General features: G+C 35.5%; 1 protein-coding gene across 5 annotated transcripts in view; it reads left to right on the top strand.

Annotated features, from left to right (window-relative positions):
- LOC145665149 (uncharacterized) overlaps positions 1-23,252 on the top strand; it is a 37,418-nt gene extending 14,166 nt beyond the window's left edge. For all 5 annotated transcript variants that reach the window (XM_081732435.1, XM_081732445.1, XM_081732431.1 and 2 more), the window contains exon 3: positions 12,814-23,252. In XM_081732435.1, the coding sequence (XP_081588561.1) occupies positions 12,814-14,080 (1,267 nt within the window). In that variant the 3' untranslated portion in view covers positions 14,081-23,252. The remainder of the gene's footprint in view (positions 1-12,813) is intronic.
- The last annotated feature ends 1,928 nt before the right edge of the window (positions 23,253-25,180 follow it).

Here is a 25,180-nt window from a genome sequence, read left to right as displayed (position 1 = left end):
ATACTCCAAAAAGAGGAATTTGGTAAAGGAATTGGTAGAGACATAGACTACATATATTTATTTCATGACCCCTTTGATGGACATGTAAAAAAGTTGAGAAGATTATTTGCATGTGTGAAAGTAGCCAGTATTAATGTGAGTCTCAAGAAGTAAGCTAAATGTCGTTCAACTCGGAAGTTCCTTGGATACATTATCTCTGTATCTGGAGTAGGGAAGGATCCGGAGTCAGTATCTCCAATATTATATTACCAAAAGCCTGTAAGCATGAGATCGCTACAACGATTCTTAGGTTTCCTTCAATACTTAGTATAAGTTTTTGAAGAGCGTGGCCGGAGTTGCCGCATTGCTTTACGCATTTTTAAAAAAGGGAAGAAAATGGTTGTAGACAGAATATTGTGAAACGGCATTTATTAGATAAAATCAAAGAATTTGCCAAGACATGAAATTAACACTGCCGGACCTTAGTGGTCAGTTTATAATCAGGAGTGACACATCCCATATATCACTGGCCACCTTTTAGGACAAGAGCAAGACGGGAAAATGAGGATAATACAATCCTGATTTAGGAATGTGTGCATCCCAAAAACGCTTGTTTCAGTAGTGTTAATTTTAACATGATGAAGAAGGTCATTGAAAAATTGTTTGAACCATGGTCACGATACAACAAGCGTTGCATATGAAAATTTCCCGACAAAATATTACAAGTTGCATCACTGATTGGCAGAAAATGTACGGAAACAAAATGCGACTACCACCCTATTTTGAAAGTGATCAGATCAACTCATCACACCAGTGTCAGGTAAATTGTGTATGTTGATTTTCTACGGCAATGGCCCCCATCAACCAATGGATGCAGATATTCCGAATCATTTACGGGATATTTGGTCACATATACACATCGTAAGGCCAACACCCAGGCTGTCACTAAGAGCTTCCAAGACTATTTTGAGCACTTACACCAACCTGAAAATTTGTTATATGACAATGCTCCGGTGTTCTACAGACACCTTCTTACTGAAAGGGGTAGAATATAGGCATCAAGATACATTCAACAACGAGGTATCATCCGAGCAGTAACTCCACTGAAAAGATACACCTAGACCTTCTAAGACTCCTCCAAACTATAGTTAACGAAGACCACTAGATATGGTGTCAGTATCTTCCACCATGCGTGAGATTGGTGTAAAGCCATAGCGTGTCAAGTCCGCTAGGTGTATCTCCAGCATCCCTAATGTTAAATTAAGATGAGCATGCAGCTCTTATGAGATTTTTGGAGAGTAACTCAAGAAGAAATGTGAGGACCTTTATTACCTCAATATCTCAGAGATCTAGTCAAGATCAAGCGCTCAGTCAAGAAAAGATAATGCAATCAGAGCAGAATAAGAAAGTAAAATTGAAGAGAAAGAATGACCGCCACAAATCGAATGAAGAAAAGAAGCAGGAAATCTCGTTTTCATAAAAGAACATCATCTAGGTAAACATTCACAAACTAAGTTTTTTAATATTTTTAGAGGCCCATACATTTGTAAAGAGGCATTTAATGATAAGGTAGTTCAGCTAGTAAATCCTAATGATGGGAATACACTATCGTTTTAGTCGGTGAATAATTGTAGATTATGAAAACAGAACACACCAAGGGAGAATGCGTTGAAAAAGCAAATCAACATATGCAAAATATCGTTAATACGAATTGAACAATTAAAAAGACATGGATTCGACCTCAATCTCCTAAAAGTTCCAGATTATATCTCATATTTTGCATTATTGTATATAACCTTTGCGTAAGTTCGCGATGACCCTCAACTATACCGCCAAGGTCCTCGAACTACTCTCGAGAAGTTCGGTCCTTGTTCAGGACAATTTATTGACAGTCAGAAAGTTGATAATAGCTGTGAAGTTGGGAAGACGGATAGTTGGCAGTGATGGAAGTTCCAACCTTGACAAGAAATAATTTCCCACGCTAGAAACAGGAAAAAGCAGAGGGGAGTATAAAGAAAACATTGTCGGAGCAGAGATAAAGGATAGTTGCGACAAATGTAAATATATACACATCATCTGTTACCGGCAGAAGAATACATTTGTATTTATGTTACAACTAATAGTAGACCTTAAGAATATAGTAATTAATGATATGATATGGAGTGTGAGAAGTAGATATTGAGTAAGTGTGAGGAGCATCATTCGCTTCGTAAGATATGTGCACGCCGACATAGCGATATCAAGGACATCCAATAGTATAACAGCCATCCGTCAGTGTAAGTGAATAATAAGTGTTCAAATACTAAATGGACGTTCTATATTTTATACGCCAGCAATAATAGTGTAAAAGTGATAATGTGTATCCCGATATTTGTCCATATCAATACTCATCGATTTGTTTAAACAGTAAAAGTTGGGATATACAATAATATATCAAGAGGATGACTACATTTTTTGATATTTACAATTTTGTAGTATAAGTAAAGGTATTCAAATTAATATTAACTCATATCGGTTCTAAACATGGCACAGGCGGACCACAGTGCACTATTCTACCGTTCAAAATAAAGCGAAAATGCAATATGGTGAAATGCCCATCAGCCGCTAAAGAGAACTGAAATTTTCTATATACCAAAATTAATAAAACTGCACTCCCGAACAAGACTGTATTATTCATAAAAATAAAAAAGTTTCATGTTACGTTTCAATCTTCTAACCAAAATCCTCAACAGACATACACTAAAGCACTAAGTCTTGTTTCATATTCAGCATTCATTCACTAAGTCAGTTTTATATTCAGCTTTCATTCACTAAGTCAGTTTCATATTCAGCATTCTTCCAAGGAATTTCAATTTCCTTAAATCACCGTCTTCTCCATTTTATATTTTCCTTTTTAAAACCTTCTACTGTGCTTGCAACTTCGTTCCTGTCCCAGTTATCATTCATGCAATTTCAAGTACATCTTCAGGCTGCAATCTATCTTCCTACCGGACGTTCGAAGTATTGGAAGCTCCCCGGCATCCACACCATCATTGATGTCTAGATCAGATACATTATTAGATTCGAGTAATTGTAGATTCTTGTCTATTTCGTCGCCATTAAGCATGTCTGTAAGGCAGAAAAGTTGTAGGGAAATAATTGTTTTCCATAATTATAGCACAAAAAAGTTCGCATAGCAGAAGCATAACAATAAATAAAAGTGAAAACCATATAGGAATAATCAGAGATTCCACATGATTTTACTGGGGGAAGAGGGTCCTACGGAGGCCCAGTTACTGAAATTCTTAGAATTTCATACAATTTTCAAATTGCATGGGCAGAAGTTATATGGCATATATGCCAAAATTTATCAACTTTTATTCAGGTTCCATTCTCCAGAGGGTCCATGGCCCCCGTTCCTCGTTTTTTGGACTCTGATAACAAGAAGTTCTCTCTAACATTAGTATTTGTTTTCAGTAACTTTATAATAATAATTTCGTGTTCCATGTAAATATTTCGCCTATTTTACACTTTAATATTTAACACTAGTTTTATAATTTAAAAGAAAAATATGAACCACAATTTACACCATAATTCCTAATTCTCCCTCAAAAATAACTACTAATGTTTAATTCTCTTCTGCATTCCTACCTCCACTTCCCACAACCTAAACGGCACTCTTCCGACCTCTCAAGTGGTAGAGTGTTGCATTCTCATTCGGGAGGTCGTGGGTACGCTTCCCACTGCCGACCATTCTGACTGGGGTTTTCCAAAGATTTCCTCAGTCGGACCAAAAAATGCCGGGATGCTACCTACTAAACAGGCCCTGGTCAATGTTACCAAATCCTTCCCATTGTTATCGTTGTTCTTAGATATCCAGTATGAAATGGTCTCTCAGATGTACCTGGTGATCGTTAAATAAATACATTAATAACCAATGCACATCAATTTCAGGATGTATATTTGGCATAATACAGGGTGCGGCACGTAAAACCGGCCCATGGTAATGTCATGGTATATTGCGTTTCTAGCGACAATTAAATTATTTTCAGCTTCCTACCAAGAGATAGCGTGTCAAGCCGGGGTTGAGACACGTATGCTGTAGGTGCACGTGTAAAGCAGCTGCAGTCGCAGCCAGTGAAACGTGTCCAAACCAGTTGAGAAGTAGGTCTCGTTGTGTGAAGTCGGGTGAGTGTGTGGCAATGCCGTATCCTATAACCGAGCGTGTTGCCATTGCCTTGTGACTTTTACTTGTGAGGACTGTTAAAGGGAAGTGTAGAGCCTATATGATACAAATCCACAAACAATTGAAGAACTCAAGACCTCCATCCAGGATGTAATCAACTGACAAGTGTATGAATCTCTTCACATATACTCAGAAGTGTGTTGAAGTGGGCGGACAATTTCAGCCCCTGAAAACATTGCATTTCATTTTATATGTTTAACATATACGTGTCTCAACCCCGGCTAGACACGCTATCTCTTGGTAGGAAGCTGAAAATAATTTAATTGTCGCTAGAAACGCAATATACCATGACATTACGACGGGCCGGTTTTACGTGCCGCACCCTGTATAATCGTATATTTAATGCTTTTACTTTACCAGTTAACTAGTCTCCTACTTCAAAATTGTTATGAAACCTCTAAGCCAATGGACTTTACATATTAAAAATGAACAAGAAACAGTGACTTATCTTTGCGTGCTGTGTAACATCCAGCCATGCTGTCTTTAGACACAATTTTGTCTTTTTGATGCTAGATCGCTGCACCAGTGCCATAATCCTGCTACGATGTTGTGCAGAATTGTGTACATCGCATGAGTATGTCCCTACTTTAATTTTGTTGCCTGTTTTAAATATAACAAAACGGTGTGCATAATTATGCCTCGAAAGTCTGAAGGAGTAAATTTTAATTATCTATGCCATATAATTGTGCTTTCTTAAAAAGAGATTTATGTATAGAACTATAGTTTGAGATCTGATTAGATTGTGGTGAAGCATTATAAAACCGTCTAAGTAATGAAGCAGTTTTTTTTTTTTTTTAATTTAGCAAGTATTCAGATCTCAGTCATTCTCTTTCTAAACAATTATATATTTGCGATTGGTTCTAAAAACTAAATTACAATGATTTTGCTAGAATATAGGTATTTTTGTAGAAACAGTTTAGCTTAACTTGGTATTTGCTCTTCTATACTCAAGTGAATTGAGCTTATGTTTGTACCGACGCTAATAGATGGTGCTATTATCGAGGTCTATCACTTTAACTGCTATCAGGAAAGAATCGATGCCACTGTTTGTGTGTAGAGTACATACTCTTGCTTATAAAGAATTAGTCGCATGTTGCATAATAGTTCATCAGTAATTTGCATACTGTCAACAATAAAGTTAAACTATGTATGTGTGTTGGAATACAGGTCAAAATTCAATTTGTGATTAATTTATTTTCCATTCCTGTTTCATTTGTAATTCTCCATGTGAATTCCACACTTTTACTGTCAGTAATTTCACAGCACCCTTTACACGAAACGGAGAAGTGTGTAATTTTAAATTGTTAATAAAGAACGCTATCATTTCAAAAGCAGTTCACCCTTCATGAATTCTTCAACTGTTTCCCAAGTGTTCAAAAGTGCTTTGCGGATATTTGTTTTTATTACATGGAAAAACAAATTTGATAATTTTAGCATGGACGCCTACATATAAATGTAAACCATTCACGAACATAAAATCAGCTTAAGTGCTGATTTTTTTTTAATATGGTTCAGATTCCGGAAAAAATATTTTCTGGTTGCAAAAATTCGACGATTCCAGATCGAGTGAATCACCTTTCTGTTTGATTGCAGTCGATTTAAGCGTAACAAAACAATATAACGATATATATGGTCAACTGAAGAAAGCTCTCCCAATGACTTAAAAGCTCATTGGGCCTAACAAAGATTTGATTGGATTAGATTTGAGTTAGCGTCCGGTTGAACAGAGGCTATAAGAGAGGTTGATTCACAGCCTAACCTCTTAACCGAACCACATAACCTTCCGTCTTGCATCCAACCAGAGTCTTCCAAGCCAATGCCGCGTCGTACGCTAAGGCAAATGAGAATGAACGTGTTCAATATAACTGTTCCTAATGTGAACCAAACATATACTAAAGCGATTTGGTTTAGAGATTTGAAACAAATATCTTGTGAGTGCGTTTTTCGTTGTTTTGCGGTAAGCCTTGTATAGTTTTCGTCCATGCTAATCAGTGCTTGTGTGCAATATTATAGTCGTAATTATGTGTATCTTTTCGACAAGTCAAGTCATACAGTGCTGATACTCTTTTCACACCATCTATTTTGTTCCGTATTGATTTTATTCACATTTTCATATATATATATCTCCCGACATTAGGCAAAAATACAAGCATCACACTACTCACAAGGGTCAATCCATCTCAAGTGATCTAGAAGAAACTAAATTGGTTCGTCGACAGTTTCTGAAAATTATGAAACCTAAGCATTTTTTTGCTTCGTGTTTTAAGACTTTAAAACTGTGTTTATAATATGTTTATCTAAGCGGTTTGCCAGTGACGGCCATGTTTGTTTTGTGGCACGGGCCTACTTTGACGATTGTAAAGATTAAGAAAAAAGTTCATTACGTTAAAAGTACTTGTTCGAAAAGGATAAAACCAAAAGAATTTGATTGATAATGAATTGAGAAAAACTAGGCCTATAGGTATATACCTATGTTTCTCCTTTCTATGAGAAAATTAAAAGTAGACGTAAACATCAATATCGATGCAATTTCACGTATTGTAATGTTTTGTAAGTAGGAAGGAGTGGCATATAAAGTTTCATTTATTTTTTACTATCAACAGATAGGTCAGTAGTATAACAAAATATATTGATCGTGATACATTTACCCTTATATTTTTATGATTGTTTCAAAATCCCGGTTTTCTCCAAAATCTGAAGTTTGGGTTTAAAAAATTCTAATGGGGCAAATGATAAAAGCTCAAATTAGCACTGGATATAGTGCTGTTGTATATGATTATGACAAATGAAAGACAATCTTGTGTATTTTCCCATTACAAATGTTATATCCTCTCAAAAATGAAACATACTCTGTTGTTGTAATACCGTTTTAGCACACTGAAGAAATGCTATGTAGAGGGTTACTTCTTTTCAAAGCAGATATGCTGTATACTTGTGCATTGTTTTAAAGTTCTGGAATTGTCGTCAGAACTTAATTTTTTATGTTTGATTTGTTTAGTTTTATTTTCTTCTAATTCTGTATTTGTTTATATTTACAATACAGGGGTGTGTGTCTTGTTAATTTCTTTTTTTTCATCCTTTCTTTCCTTCAGCAAGTTGCTTCATACGTGTCTTGCAACCAATATTATTTTTTTCTAATTTCATTCCATCTTTATTATAGTTTTACATTATCCCTTTTTAATTCGTCTCTTATTTCTTTTGTTTTGTTATTTGTTATATAATTATTGCAATTCCAAAAGACATATTCTGGTGTTTGTTCTTCATTACATGTATCTTAATTGCCGTTAATTATATTGTTTTCTCAGATGAGATTTATACTATCCATGTCCAGAGACTTTTTCTATTAACTCACAGCTTATTAATCCCATTTCTTCTCTTTTTTTTTTTTTTGTAAGTTTGGGATAGTGCTTCTTGTTCTTTGCCCCTTTATTGAATACTTCTATTCATCTTCCTATTTCCGTAGTTTGTTACTATCTTCTTCCGTGCCGGCCAATTCTCCCGTGATTTCCAATATCTTTAGCCATGTCTTAATACATCTTCTTAATTTCTGAAGGTGTATGGTTTCTTCATTGTCCAAAAGTTGTATTGTTTCTGCAGAGATACTTTTTAGATGGGGATATAATTAGCATTAATCCCTGCACTCTTATTAATTTTTGCCTTAAATTAATTGGTTTTTAAATATTGGATTTCAAAAATATTAATACAGTATGTTAAACTTACAGTTAAACAAAATCTTTGAAGAATTGTGCTATATATTTTAAATAATCCTTATGCTTTTTTTTTTGAAACAGTCTATGACCCCAGATTCCGGCACAATATTGTGCAATAGCCATTAGAACAGCTTTGTTATACAATTTAAAATTTTTTCTGTCAATTTTTAATTCTTTTATAGCGAGTGTTAAAAGCATGTTGGCTATTGTTTTCATCTTCTCTGTTATTCCAGTTATATGATTTTGGTAGATTTTCTAGTCATACACCCACCTATTTGATATCATTCATAATTCCTATTTTATTGTTCCTAATTTTGATTATGGGTTTTCTCCGTAGAGTTTGGCCCAATACTGTAATTTTCGTTTTATTACCCGATAGAGTTAATTTAGTTTCTATACACCATCCTTTTAGATATTCTAATATTACATTTCCTTTTGGCTCTATTTGTGTTCTTGAGGATCTGTCATCACAATCTTAAAAAATTCCGCTAACCCACTAGGTCTAATATTTTTTCTAGATTGTTTAGTTTTCTTAAGCATGCTTGGAAAGTAATGTAGCACATTGTATGTCCACATATTAAACCCTATGTGCATCCTTTGGTGCTTATTGCAGTTACATCTTTTGCTGGAGATTTTAATGTAATCGTTTTGTCAGTACAGTAATCCAGCGTTATTTTCTAAAGCGATTTACTAATTTTGAGTTTTTTTTTTTTTTTTTTTTGAATTCTTTGAAAAGTGCGGGCCACCATAAATTGTCAAAATCACCACTAGTGTCGTCATAGATAACAACTTAGTAGTTTTCCAGCTTACGATCTCAACGAGATCCATTCGAATTTTTACAGTTGTTTCGGTGGTTTTTCCTCTTCTGAAACCTTAGTGCAATTTTTCGTTATGTGCAATTTTGGTCTTGTTTATTCTTTCCACAATGGTTCGTTCCAAAATTTACTTATTACATTTAATAAACAGATAATGCGATAGGATTTTGGATCGTCCTTTTCCTTCTCATCTGATTTTTTAAAGTGCTGATTTGCTTGTTTCCACCTTTTTAGAATTCGTCCGTTTTTAAGACCTAAATCTAAAAGTTTTGCTAGGTATGGTGCCCCCCGTTTGTCAGCATTAATATTAAAAATTTCCGATTTTATTACATCCGGTCCAGGAGCTTTTTTGCTGGTTTCTGATGCTTCTGTTCTGTCATTTGAATGTGGTTTTTGCATTTCTCTTCTAATGAAACCTTGTGAGTTACTATATTCTTCAGGTATATCCTGTGGTAATAGAGATTTTGTTACATAGTCTATTCTTCCCAATTATTTTTATATGTACCTTTTGTTATTTTTATAGTTGAAAGGGTGGTAGGTGCTTTAACTTTATTACTTATAATTTTGTAGGGTTCACCCCAGGGACCTAACTTTAAACTGGTTTCAATGTGTTTACAGCTTTTTTCTTTGATTCTCTTTTATATTCACATTTTTAACTCTCTACGTTTGTTTAATTGGTTTTGTCTTTTTTTTTTTTTTATGTTGATAAAGTTTCCTAGCTTCATGCTTTTTTCTTTTCACGTTTTGTAATTCACGGGTCGAGAAGGTATTTGTTTCACTGTGTAATCGTTCACATGTCTTTTTTTTGTTTTTGTTGAGTTTTTAATTGCTAATTTGGTTTTTATCTTCTCGTTTCTGGGCTAATTCATCTAAGTTGCTCTCTTATTCTATCTGCGGTAGATTTATCGTAGATGTATTTGTTTAAGATGTTTAATATGTATGGGTTCACATCTGAATAACATTTGGTGACATCCAATTGAATACTTAGTTTTCCTTAAGTTTCTTCTGTGCTGGCAAAACTGTCGGCACTAAACTGTGTTAATATTAATTTTATATCATACTGCAAGAAGGTAAGTTGATATATATTATTGAAAACTACACAAATAGCCTGCTTTCAGCCTTTAAGCGTAGATCATTTGCCCACTGGGTTTTAGTAAAGATGGTATATTGTAGATTTCACCATCCTGACATAATCGAGTCGGCAAATACCCTAGTTTTGGCCTACAATTTACATAAGTTCTATTACTCATATGATCCTCATTCCAGTAAGAGGCAGTTGTAACTTCAGTATAAAATTTAATTTCAAGTGATCTGCTCGTTTCCTGAGCTAATGGGAGACTCTGGATGAGAAATTTACGTACTGAGAAGTAATACGCAAATCTTTTTTCTTTTCTTGGGAATACAGTATTTCCCAAAACAGTAATGCTCGACACAGTATATTTTGAGTGATAAGCATGTATACTAAGTGCTCTTTCTCTGAGCAAAGAGACTCGTGACATGATAATTTTTGACGTACATTTTCAATTCTGTTCTTACGATACCCTTTAAATGATAGTTACATTATAAACACCCAGTTTAAGGTACACGGCCAAGATATTAGAAAATTCATTTCAAACAATCCAGCTTCCTTGCCTTTATACTCTAATGTATAACAAGTTTATTTCACTTTTTAATATACAGAGTTGGCCGTATATCTACACTCGTTCTTTTAACTTTTAAAGTAATAAAAAGTAATAAAAAGTTCTCGCGATGCAATTAATTACAGCAACCTACATTATGCTTTATATTTTCCAAATTATGCTTTGTTTTCCCAAATTTTGCCTTATTATGCTTTATTGTTAGTTTCAATCATGTTTCATATTAATCGTGTATAACGTATAATATTTACTATATATGAAATATTCTAAATATATTGATCTGTTTATTAATATTTTGTGCAACCAATTTCTTTCATATTTAATGAACTTTCTACTTAATGCACTGTAAAAAAATATCTGCTCGAGTCAGTTTTTCTTAACACTTGTGTGCACTTTAGAGGTGCGTATATACAGAAAGGGAAAGCAAAAGCTGCCACACAAGGTCCAGAAAGTGCTCAAGTTCAAGAGGTACTCATAACAATACAGTGCGGAGTTCTTGTATACTATTAATTGTTGGCGGAAAGTTTTCTTCTTCTTTTACTTTTTCCTCCACATCAAAGGATTACACCGAAATAAAGTTTACAGGAATAAAAATAAGCTTTTCGTTGTTGTATTGTTATGTTCTCAATGATTTTGTGTTGCAAATAAAGGTTTTAAATAATATTAATAGAGTATGTTAAACTTGCAGTTAAACATAATTTTTCAAGAATTGTGCTGTATATTTTAAATTATGCTTTATGCTTTATTTTCTAAATTATGCTTTATTATGCTTTTAAAATTAGTTTCTTCTGAACCCCTAGACAACCACAACCATGTTTAAGGTACCAACAATATGTGTAAATCGCTGTTATGCTTTTTATGTTTTTAATTCTTTTCGGTTGCTCTATCCTCACACGCTCTTTTAACTTTTAAAGTACTAAAAAATAAACACTGAAGTTTCTCGCGATGCAAATCATTCCCGGGAGACGTTATTTGACATACCCTACGATAAAAAATTTGCAAAGCAAGTATACATTTTCTTTTCGTCCAAAGTCATTACATCAGGATAATACAAATTGAAATTTTACGTGCTAACCGGAATGTAGAATAGATGTAGAATTGTTTTTCTGTGTTGCAAGATAAGGACGTTAGAGCTTGAAAACATATGAAATTCGAAATGCCTGTAACAATAATAAAACAAAGGAGACGAACGGCTCACTGCATATCCTCATTATCCTAGCGCCGAATTTTATAATCATAATCCCACTTCTTATAAATAGGTTAAAAGTTACAAGCAATTCGAAACTCGCCCTTTGTCAAAAGTTTTACTTCTAAAAAGCGCCTAGATATGTATCACATCTAACCACGTAGATATATATCAATGGACGTGAAGATCGTATCGGGTATTAAAATTTAATAAATCAGAACACTCAGAGCATAGTAGAATTTAATATATCAAAGCAATCGGAGGATATCAAAGAGACCAGCAGTTTATATTACACTGTTTCAAATGACGTATTTTGTGCAAAAATTTTACAAGTAGTTATAGTCTTTCTTTGTTTCCTTGTAATTATAGTAGCAGTTTCTGGTAGTTGTAATTGCAACAAGTTCTCGCATTTACTAAAATTTTTGCCACTTAAATTAACAATATAATTTATAAATATATTAATTCACTTTCCGCGTCCATTTTCGCCTATAAAAAATGTTCATTCCATATTATAACATATGTATACACATGTCCAAAATTATTGTCGCGTGTCTATAAACATATTATTTTAGGAATATATTCTGATAACGAATTTTACCGGTATTTCTTGGAATGTTAGTATGTGTATAATCGGCAAAGACATGTATGTGGCAAATTTTATCTCAAAAGATCAGTAAATAAGAACAATAAAGCGAAAATAAAACTTTCTTGTCCATTAACAATATTTTGATTTACTCATTCTAATTTTCGTATTTATAATTCTTTAATACAAAATTTACCACAAATATACAATTCCCGGTTATACACATAGTATCAGTATTAAAAGTACCCTGCAAAATCATTATCAAATTATATTCTCAGAAGAAGACAGTTATATTTATGCGACACTCATTCTGAATGTGAATGTTCCTAGGTACGTACTTGAGTTAGACGTGATTTCTAATATTTAAATTTTAAAGACATATTCAGATATGAAACACAATGCATTCTTGGAGAATAATACTGCTACGGAAAACCCTCGATTTTTTTGTAAATTCCATATTTCCACGCTATATTATGTAATAGTTATGTAGTATGAGATTTCAGTTTATCACGAAATATAATGTACTAGTGCCTGGGAACACTTCACATTTTAGATGGAAAAGAATTATAACACCAAATAAATATCTTCCAGTTTGTAGTGCACTTTAAATATTAAAGTTTGCATTTTTCTGGACTTTTACATTATTTATTTTTATTTGGTGTATATTGAATTTTGCAGAAGAGCAAATACGTTCATCACAAAAAAGGAAAATATTTCTCATGCAGGAGAGGGATCTCGCACGAACAAGGAAGTTTACACGGGATTGGAAAACTCTCATACGTGCCCAGGATCTGGACTGGAATTTACTCAACTTTCAAATTTAGCAACAGAAAAGGTAAATCATAGAGGCGTAAGACCCCACACGAGGCAAAAGTATGAAACAGGGATTACCCGTAGTTCAAGTTTGGCAACATCCATGTTAATACATGTAGGTGAGAAAAGCCATACTTGCCAAGAGTGTGGTAAGGGATTTAGTCGAAATTCAAATTTAGCAAATCACATGTTAATTCATACTGGTGAGAAACCGTACACGTGCGTAAAGTGTGGTAAGGGATTTACTCAACGTGCATCTTTGGCAAAACACACCTTAATACATACAGGAGAGAAACCGTACACGTGCCAAGAGTGTGGTAAGGGATTTACCCAACGTTGCCATGTGGCAAGACACAACTTAATACATACAGGTGAGAAATCGTACACATGCCAAGAGTGTGGAAAGGGATTTGCCCTACGTTCTAACTTGGCAGCACATATTTTCACACATTCAGATGAGAAACCGTACATATGCCAAGGGTGTGGTAAGGGATTTGCTCAACGCCTACATTTGGCAAAACACATGATAATACATACACGCGATAAAGACTATATATGCCAAGAGTGCGGAAAAGGATTTATTACAAAATCATTATTGTCAGCACACATGTTAATACACTCAGGTGAGAAACGCCATACCTGCCAAGAGTGTGGTAGGCAATTTGTTCAAAGTTCAAGTTTATCAAAACACATGTTAATACATACAGGTGAGAAATCGTACACGTGCGAAGTGTGTCGTAAGAAATTTACTCTACGGGTGACTTTGGCAGCACATATTTTAATACATTCAGGTGAAAAACCGTACACATGCCAAGGGTGTGGTAAGGGATTTACTCAACGCGGAGATTTGACAAGACACACGTTGGTACATACAGGTGAAAAAAACCAAATGTGCCATGAGTGTGGTAAACGATTTACGGTACGTGCAAGTTTGGCAAAACACACGTTGGTACATACAGGTGAAAAAAACCAAATGTGCCATGAGTGTGGTAAACGATTTACGGTACGTGCAAGTTTGGCAAAACACATGTTAATACATACACGTGATAAAGACTATACATGCCAAGAGTGTGGAAAGGGGTTTATCAGAAAATCATCATTGGCAACACACATGCTACTACATACAGGTTAGAAATCGTACACATGCCAAGAGTGGGGTATGGGATATACTCAACGTGGACATTTGTTAACACATCTTAATGCATACAGGCAAGAAACCTACACGTGCCGAGAGTGTGGTAAGGAATTTACCCTACATCGAAGATTGGCAAGCTAAATGTCGATACATACAGGTGAAAAACTTAAGAGATGCAAGCAGTGTCGAAAAGTGTTTATTGTGAAATCATTTCGAGCACAACTCATATTCACCCCAAGATGGGTGCCAGGAATGTTGAAAGAATTCCTGGAAAATAGTATGCTGTAATACATACAGATGAAAATCCTCGCAAGTTACAAAGGGGTGAAATCGGGTATTCTAGGAAATCATTTGGCAGCACATATGTTGATCCATATACATGAAAGACCTCACACGTATCAAAAATAAGGAAGAGGATTTACTAAAAGTTATTTGGCAGGACACACTAACGCGTGGAAATGAAGGAACTTACGAGTGCACAGAGCTTGGAAAAGTATTTACTACTGTCGCGCCCACGAACGATCTCAAGGGGCACTAGACCGTGGTGGCCGACTGGTAGGATTTTCAGTGTTAGGAAATTGTGAAAACACCGCTTCTATCATTTGCTTTCAAAGAACAACAAATAGTTTGTTCACGCTCCCAAGTAAGCTCTGGTAGAATTCAAAAATATTTATTTTATATACACGAGCGCTTAACTAGTTTATGGGCGTACTAACAGGGTGTGAAGACACCGACCGAGAACGATAGCTAAGAATAACAAGTATTTATATACCGCCAGGTGATAAATATCGCATAACAAGAATAATTCACATTATGGCCACCATTTATGTTGGCCAGGGTTCGAGTCTCACTATAGCTACCAAATTATGTGTGTGACGCGGGCTATCGCATGTCACCGGCCGCCACCAATTATGTCTTGGTGGTGGGGGTTGTTATTAGCACAATAATAATAAATAAGAGCAAGAGATAGCCTTGAAAAAGTCTGTTTATATTGGGACTTTAAATTAGTCCGTATCAAAGACGAGCTATGCAGCTCGGGTGGTAGATGATTTCATAGCATGCAATTTCAATAACAACCGAGTCAGGGCGCAAAGGCGCGGATGTCCATCTCAAGCAAATAGTTTATCAAATGGCCGACCACTCGTCAAGGGGACAGCTTTAGGGTCCCGCAGCAATACAGATACAAAAGCAGGGCGGTTTCGTTAGAATGAGGACGAGGGTAGTTAGAACGCAAGAGAATGAATGATTACGAGTATTATAATCTTAGTGAGTAAGCTTCAGCGAGTTGGAATACCACTGCTATCAGCCAGTTTAGAATACTTAACAAGTTATCACATCAAAGCACACTATATCGTTAGAATTAAACACGAGATTACCGCTCGAATAAAAAAAAAAAGAGATCTTGGAAATCAAACGTAATCAACAATTTAACAAAAGAGACGAGCGATTAGGATTCGCTCTGTCAACGTTCACACAAACGATATTTAAGTAACTAACAGGTTTCAAGTAATTTTGAAACTACTTGGGATGTGATCCTCTTTACAGTTAAGCGAATTGATGGAAAAGAAATGCAAATGATAGGTACATGAAAATATTAAATAAACAGTGGTAACTCACCTGAGGTCCGTGGTCCTACCTCCAGGCACTCCAAGTCGAGATGGGAAGACTCTGGGGTTACCTTGGCGTCGCTGTAGTTATTTCGTACACACCAGGTAGCACAGTCACTTAAGCACTCAAGAACACTTGCGATAATTTTACTCACTTGTACTTCGTGCGGCTGAAATACAGGAATAGGATAGACGGACAATGGTCAGGACTTCGTGTAAGACGATGTTGTCACTGAGCTTCGTACAGGACTAGAAATCCTCGGAAAATTGGAACTTCGCACAGTCTGCTCTTCTCCTGGATGGATGACGGAATAGAGGTGAGACGAATGGTAAAACGCAGTTCCCAGGATAGAATTATATCCAACAGGATCTCATTCCACAGGTCATCTGCTTTCTCCAGTAGACTACAACATTGGCACGTCGATATTGAGGCGTTAATAGAGATCTTAAGGAAGATATTGAAACGTTCACCAAAAGGAAGTATTGAGAATTTTTTAAAATGACGTAAACAACGCAAGTTCGAGTTAGAAATAGTTTTATTGGCTGGCTCGAGTAAGTCCGTGGACTTGATACAACACAAGTGACTACCTACATGAGGTCTTCTAGGGATACATAAATCAGCGTTAGCGTAGGTTAACTACTATTGCATTAGGAAGCATTCAGGATCACAAACAGTTAAGAGTTAATGTGAGATCTTGAAGAGATCCGTGCAGAGCCAGTTCTGAGATTAGGTAGACAGAATCTGAGTAGTAGTAACTAAGTTCTATATGCACTGCATACTCACAATGAAACAAGTGGTACTGTCCAGTTGAAGTGAGCACTTAGGAATGGATTGGCGATAACACACACTGCTCGGCTAAGATGGTGAATCTTAATGACGTAACCGTGGTGAAAGAGTACCGTTCATACGCCGTATGATGGAATTAACAGTCCATGCCGACACAACAAAGTAGCACAGGTAGGTGAAGGACGTAACACAGTTTCTACCGACCGAAAAACGGGCTAGAGGCGGAGTGTCAACGTTCCGGCGTAAGTTCTAAGTTACACTGTGGACGGTAGGTCCATGTCTTGAAGTTTGATGGTATTCCCCCGAAGGGGGCAACGAGCACGGAGCTCGTGCCTCTTCGAAAAACTAGATTGGAATCCCGCAAAAAGAGAGATGTACTCAATTTTTGTTTGCTTTTCTCATTTTCACACGGCACTAGGGTAGGGACGTGTGAATGCAGGGGTAAGCCAGGGTGTTACCTGATTGGATTTTTAATTATTTATGAAACGAATTTGAGTTTCTGCGGCTGCGGAAGCAGGCGGAGGGCGTATCCTAAAGGTTTCCTTTACATGGGAAAATTTCTTTATACAAAACCCTGATAACATTAGGAAGTTGACATTTGACCTCATGTGTACAAAGAGTCACGTCTGGTTACAGAAAGTACAATTTACTAAGACAGGTTCAATTATACCATGACTCGACAGACACATTATATTTCCAATAAAATGTAGAGAGTTCAAAAGTTCAAACCTTACAAGTGTGTTCCAAAATAACAATTTAAGGACTATGAAAATTTGTATTACGAAAACGTCCAAAAACAGAGTGAGTAATCAAATTTATAATGGAACACTTGTGGTTGTGTTGCAAGGAAACGGGACTTTGTGTCAGAGTTATCGAATATATTGCTGGCTGGTAAAATAACCTTTTTATCCTTTCAGTTAACTAAATTAAATTTAGATTATTCCTGTCGTTTCTATTTATTTAAGGTTGTGAGAACCAAAAGTAAGAATCTGTTACTTTTCTCCTAAGGGAAAAATATTATCTTCTCAGACGAGAAAGGTTATAGTTTAACTGCCTCTTGAAGCAGACAGTCAGCTGGCTGAAAGAGGATGGAGTAGACACATTATTTCATCTAAAAAAAATAAAGACAGCTGGAAGGAACTGAATCAGTGCGAAGAGAATGCCTAATTAATGGTTTGTGTGGACTGTGGCAAAAATTTTGGCGCCAATTGTCATGGCGCTTCCGGCACACTACACTACAAAGTAACATTTTGCAAAACATGTCCACACATGTATTTGTAAGACCTCGCCAGTGCCACGAATGATAATAGAGATTTATTTAAAGGTCAGATTTGGGAACTCCTATGTCGATCAATACAGCTTAAAACCTCAAATGTGTAAAGAATGTGAAAAGGGATTTAGTAAAAGTTTTACCGTAGCATACACGTGAAAGTTTGGAATGAGACTGAGAAACATATTTTTTGACAAAAGACGTGTTCACCCAGGTTTGATAAACCTTATGAGGACCAAGTTGGTGGAAAACTATTTACTAAGACATCAGATTTTGCAAAACATGTTGATGCATGCACGTGAAATACCTCACACATGTGAAGTTTGGAAAGGAGTTCTGTAAAATTTCCATCTTGGTAACAGAATCACGTACAGGTGTAAAACCTTACAAGTGCCAACACCACCCTAACTTATTTATTAGAAAACTGACTTGTCAAAAGACATATTGATTATAACAAAAAAATCTCAAATACGCTCAGAGTATGGAAGAAGATTTTGTCTAGGTCCAGATATTGTAACATACATCTTAATTGATACAGGTTAAACTACAGGTTTACTCCAAATTAAAGTTTGCCAACATATTTCAATACATACAGTTAAAAATGTTTCAACTAGTTAGATTGAAGTACGACTTTTGAATATTCATATTTAGCAAGACACTGTGTACTGACAGAAGAATTCTTCTATCTTTTGTCGAAGTTAAAATCATGAACATATCGCGTTGGTAAAGCTAATTTTTTTTTTTTTTTTTTTAATTTGAAAATCTTTTCCTGACGTAACCGGGGCCTAGGAGGCCCCGTATAACTTTAGTGAAATTCCTGTCAAATATTAGATCAAATTGTCACATAATTATATATTGAACACGTGAATATTGTAACCTTTAGTCGGAACAGTATGCAGCAACAGACATTGAATTTTGAGTGTTCTGCACTTAAAATATATACTGGGCCTGACAGGCCCCGGTTGCCCGTTTACGTTACAAAATTGTCTTGCCCGGATAAGGGTTAAAATTGAATTATAAAATACTTATTATATCTGATAGAAGATCCCTGCCTCGAGATTATATGAATGCAATTTCTGAGAGTCGAAAAGTTCGTAGGCACGGAAACAAAAGGCTTTTAACATGTGAGGTGTGTGGAAATGATTTACTGAAATATCAGGTTAGCGAGATCCATGTTAATTCATACGTGAGGGGATATTTTCAAGCAATGAAAACAAACCACATTTAAAACCTTGCACTGAAATCACGAGTCTACCTCTTCATGGCCTCGCGGTGCAAAGTCGCACATTGACAAGCTACACTCGCCATGAAATTTAAAAGTATTGTAACATCACGTAGGGTTACTATATTGATGTTTAGAAAGTTACATAAAGATAAACCATCTATAATACACTTTTATAACCTATACCTGAATTATAAGGATTTACAAAATAAATCGTAGTGGAAGGTGTTAAGAAATGACGTGTTCACACAGACATACAAAATCCGTGTGAATATTGGCAAGAAATTTAATTGAAAGTGATTTGTCACAAAAGATAATTAAAATCGAACGTAACAGAACGGATTTTATAATTAAGTAAATTTGAGTAAGCATCTGTAATCATATATATATAATTATCTATGTATACCTTATATATAGAATTTATTTTTCCTGGATAAATATCATTAGGAAAATCAGTTAGAAGTTAATGATGGAAATTCTGTTTCTAGATATCTTCTGTCACACAATAAAATGTTTACTTATTTCTTGATCTCAACCGTGTATATATTTTATCCAAGTACATATTAATTCCGGGGGGCGCGGTGGCTCAGTGGTAGAGCGTTCACCTCCGGTGCTTGGGGTCCCTGGTTCGATCCCAGCTCGCGCCGTGTGGATTTTGTGGTGGACAAACACCGTGCTCGTGGGTTTTCTCGGGGTTCTCCCGTTTCCTCCCACTTTCTTCATTCCACGATTTCACTCATTTCTCATTATCACCGTCTTCTTTAGCCTAACCGGCATAACGTGGGACGTTAAACTTAAAGATTTCATTTCATTACATATTAATTCCTGTAAGATTTTGGGTGGGAACGTAGGAATAGGGGAAACTCTTCCCTTAATATCCGAAGCAAAGCAATATTGCTCGAAAACATGCATATTTGTTAAAAACTAAGAAATTAATTCAACGGATTTAATATGGTGTACTGGTAATGGTACAAGCCGTTTCCGATATTTTTATAGTCCCATTCCATTTTTATAACGCTATTTTTTTTTAATATACTACTTTAATAGTTTACAATTGATAAGAAAAGAAACAATGTGATACGCAAGAAATGTGAAAAGTTCGATAATACAAGACAGTATCGTACCCAGAAAATCACTACCTGATTCATGCCCCTTTTCAGTGCAGTGGAATTAAAACTGTATTCTGCTTACATGGAATATTTTCTTTAGCTCTCGGCGTAAGAACACAAAAGGCAAATCTCACTCGAAGTATATATATATGTATGTATGTGTGAGCTATGTGACTCTTATGCACAGCGTAATTGTCCGTCGGAACACGGCTTAACCCCGCTCGAGTCTGTTATGTGTATTGTGTATGCGTGGGTTTTCTTGTAAACGTGAGTGTGTGTTGATGTGTCTGCGTGATTTCCTGTGTCTCATTTCAAGATGTGTTAGAACCCACATAGTATGAAGCCGGTTTATGGGTCTCCACATACTATTTCGATTAGAACAGAATTTTCTAGTAAAACCTCTCCTATATCGATCTCTCGTTTTCGTGACAGCTCGTCCATCTCTTCCACCTAGCAACCAAGTTTGGAAATCGGAAACTTGCATTTAAGCCTAGGACGTCAGACTTCATTTTCTGACTGCTAGTTCGGAAATATAAGAAAGCAAGTCTCTTTTAGGGACCATGAATCTTAGATCATGGCATACACCAAGATACGTACTAGGTATTTATGGAACCAAGTTTTTATAACTTGAAGCAAATTGAAAATTTCTAGCAAGTAATTTTATTACAATGAAGAAAATGGAAAATTACAAGGAAATTTCAAGAGGCTTACATGGTGTGAAATACAAGTGATAGGTCCTCACTTCATATGAAACCAACCCCAACTTAACTAACTATATGCTATAAGCTTCTACAACAAAATGTGTAACTTACTTGAAAACCCTCTTTCGGCAGATTCTAAGTTAGGAAAAGTGGAACCGAGACGAAGAAGTAGTCCATACTACCGTAAGGCATGACAATTGTTTACGGGTTAGTGCTTGCTTCCTTCTACTCATCGGTACGGTCAACTCTGCGATTAAACCCTCCAAATCCAAGTTATGTTACGAACTCCTAAGTCTTAACTTAAAAATTAGTATCTGTAAAATGTACTTTTGAGGTTACAGAGTGAATGCCTATTTTTTCTGATCTCTTCTACGTTAGGTTTCGAAGTGACAGCGGCGACAGAATTCAAGATCGTGCTCCTTCTTATATAGCACGTACCGTCCTACGCGTGACCTTCAACTTCTATGTTTTTCCTCAGAGGTAACTTTGGTAAGTGCTCAGCAAGAGCAGAGAAGATTGCCGCACAGGCGCCGTGGTGATGAAGAGTCTTCTATCTTTCTCTTGGTTTGCTCAAGCACGCCGAGGGAGAAAAATTAACATATGCGTTCTATTTGTTTCTTTTCCATATTTTAAAAACACACTTTTTTTATTCTGGCTTATGTTACAATGAGTAGCGTCAGTTAGGTTTACATAGTGTTAGTCCGGCTCTGTGATTTAAGAAAAAGAAAAAGCAAGGTTTGAAACCAACAACACTTGCCGGTGACTTAGCTATTGTAGGTTCAACTAGCACCATCTCACACTCATTCTCTCTCTCTCTCTCACCACGCACATACGAAAGAGTCTGAGGCGGATATATTCGAGCAGTGAGTCCAGCGTTAGGACAACAGGAACTAATTTTATGTAACAGATTATTTGTCGAACTTGTTAAAAAAAATAAACAAGAAAGAAAAAATTAAGACAAATCGTCTTTCCAAAACATGTACGTGATCCTATCCTAACTTCCAGTCGGTAACGGTACTATAATGGTTAAACTGCAAAGAGGCTTTACTTATGAGAAAAGGGTAAATATTCTCTATACTTCTTGTATAGGGTGAGATACTTAACAGGATCGTAGGGTTTTATTTCTCGATTATATTTTACCTGGAAATCACCTTGAATAGCTAATTAATTTATATTGGGTAATCTTAGAAAGTTACAACTTATTCTTTTTATGAGCATTACAGTAGTTATAGATACTGAGCCGTCCTTTTACCTTTCTGGAAACATTTCTTGGCAAACAGGACAAATTCAGGATGTTAGGATGAAACTACCATATTCTTTGCTTTTTAGCAGGTTAATTTTTTAAATAGGCTAATTTGAGGCATTCCATTCCATTATGTGTTATTTTCATTCAATTTGTACACTATGGTACGGGTGTTTTACCAGGTGGCCAAAGGTACTTGACACTAAGATTTGACTTAAACAAATTACGGACACTAGAAGAATACCAATTAATAATTGATGATTTAAGATATGTTTCTAAACATATAACAACTTTCTTGTGTTACAGATGATAAGCTATGGAAGCAAATTATAGACAACTTATTAACCTGAATTACAAGATGCATCTAATAGACGTTTGGACTAATTAATAGTTGAAAAGACAAACATTATTGGTTCTGTTCAATGATCATGACTTTAGTTGGAAGTTTTAGTCGCGATAAGCGTCGTAAGATATGCCTCTAAAAAACAGTGGTAATGTGATTTAAATACACAGAAAATATACAGAGTTGGCAATAAGTCTATAAACCATACCTTAACCAAACAAAGTTATCATGCTTACTCTAAAAGACTATAAAAAATCAAAGGTTACCTCTCACACTATTCAATCATACACACAAAAAAGGAAGACAATATAGAATACTTAAATGTATTAAGATTTTTCTACCTTATTAGGACACCTAGTTATGACTGAGGTTATACTCTCTTCATATTTTGCTAGATATAACAATTAGGGACCTATATTGTAGATGTAGTTAATGACAGTGTATCGTCGGTTGATAGCCTAACTTCTTGAAGTCGTAAATCTTCAGAAAGAAATAATATTACCAGTACTAATATAAAAATTAAGCAAACATATTTTTTAATTTCGAGAAAATTGCAATTTAGGCTGTACAAGTCGTACAGCCTACATCTTAATCATACATTATTCGACGTGTAAGCAGTTTCAGTTCTGTATTACATTCAACATATAATATCGTTTTGATTGTTCAACATACATTGATTTATTTCAATGACGTACTTACTAACTAAGGGGGTATACGTTTATCTCTTTTGTGGATTCGTATTTAAACATCTAAGGACAGAAATGTCTGCTCGAAGATGAAACTTTTCGTCCCCGGCACAGTTAACGTTTTTCCCACTAGAATGATTCAGAATCTTCAGGAGAATAGAAACAGGAAACAATTTTTATTTTATGTGCAAAATTATTATAATTAGGAACAGTTTTTTTTTTTTTTTTTTTTTTTTTTTTTTAAGGAGATTAGTGTATCAAAACTCCGTTACACATGTACACATTCCGTCAGTCCGCAAGACAAAACATCTTAGCGCTTACATAACAGATCACTAAGTTTATTCAGTAAGTAGTGAGTCAAAACTTGGGAATAGAGTTCGATTACCTAGGTAATAATCAAATTGGTAATAAAATGAACAATTTCCGAGTTTTATTGATCGCTATAGAACAAACACGGTAACATATGCGTATGGAGAAGTGGTTTTCTGCTATCGATTAAACACCCCAAGAGTACATTTCATCTATCTTCTTTAGTCTGTACCAAAGCCGGAAGCAATAAAAGTCCATTAAAATTTTTGGTTTTAGTACTGATCAACATAGACCAAACCTGATAAGAGACAGCGATAAAGTTTTTATTTAAATATTGATGTAGCATTCTAAGAATAGAAAATATCTATCTTAACCGTATTCAAACCTGTGGTTTCAGATATAAACAGTAGTGCTGTTCAGCCGGTTCGAAAGAACAGCTTGCAAAATATTTTCAGTTCGAAGAACCGTTTCTTATACCGAGACATAAACACACACGCACACACATGAGGTATCAAGAATGATGCTCAGATATCAGGAATGAGAACTGGAATCATATGAGTGAGATATTCACAATTATTTACATTTGAAACGTCATTATTTATACCTTTTAAATAGCAACAGTTGTTGATTAATTGCTAGATGAAGGTCTTTCCAATACTTCTTGAAACAATCTATCTTGGACAACTCGTTTAGAAGATACTTACAGCGCAACAATTTCGACACACCACCTTATATTAGGATACTCTAGTCACCACTAGTCATTTGTGGTATACCTATCCATAAACTATCTCATATATATATATATATATATATATATATATATATATATATATATATATATATATGTCTGTGTGTGTGTGTGTTTTCAGATGTGGTGGATCAAATAAGCCAACGCTTCCCGGAAAGAATGTTTGAAACAAAGCAGTGTTTATTAATATCCAACAAACGGCGGAATAGTTTAGAATATATATATATGTGTGTGTGTGTTTTCAGGGAGAGAGAGAGAGAAGCGGTTGTTAGAAATCAAAACAGCACCACTGGATATAGCAATTTCGCTTTATCTTCACGTGTACGCTAGTGCTCTGTGGTATGCGAAAGCCATTTATAAAACACCTGATATACTTTCAACTCTCCCTAGTAGATAAAGAAGGCAGCGGAGAGTATTTCATCATATAGCATTTTCGCTTTATTGACATGTAGAATAGTGCTCTGTGGTCTGTGGAAGCCATTTCTAGAATGGTAGCGGCTGCATCCACACCTAGTGTAACATTAGTGTGAATATTAGGTTAAATTTTCTCCATTCGTGGCCGATAGGAGTTCGTACATCAATAAAGATGACGTCAAGAGGGTTACGTCATAAACGTAATGTAACATGTGTTCTTATTGGCTAAAGAGATTGTACATGGTTCGTCTGCTGGTAAGTTAGTGGACTGAAAATAGTAAAAGGTAAGAACTGTGTTTTCAGTGTGTGTTTAATTATAAACAATAAACAATGGCGTACAATAATAAATTTTCCGCTGAAATCATGCCTAAAACTTATCTCTATCGTACAACAAATTTCATTACTGATTACGTCGTATACGAAATACAATACACATCTCGATAGTTTCTCGTCTCTTTCCTCTCTTTGGGTGTGGGTCCAGCCACTTCCTATATATATATATATATATATATATATATATATATATATATATATATACATTTTTAGAGACCCAGAGCCTAGTCCGGGTCGAATGTAGCTAGGCTCGGCCCAGCCAAACACAGGCCCGGAAATTTTTCGAAGTTTTTGTCCCATGCCCGGCCCGGCCCAAATTAATAGT

The sequence above is a fragment of the Thermobia domestica genome, chromosome 1 (genome assembly GCF_964235325.1).
Source record: "Thermobia domestica chromosome 1, izTheDome1.hap1.1, whole genome shotgun sequence".
In the NCBI taxonomy this organism is placed as follows: domain Eukaryota; kingdom Metazoa; phylum Arthropoda; class Insecta; order Zygentoma; family Lepismatidae; genus Thermobia; species Thermobia domestica.
This window is presented reverse-complemented; position numbering and strand designations above follow the sequence as displayed.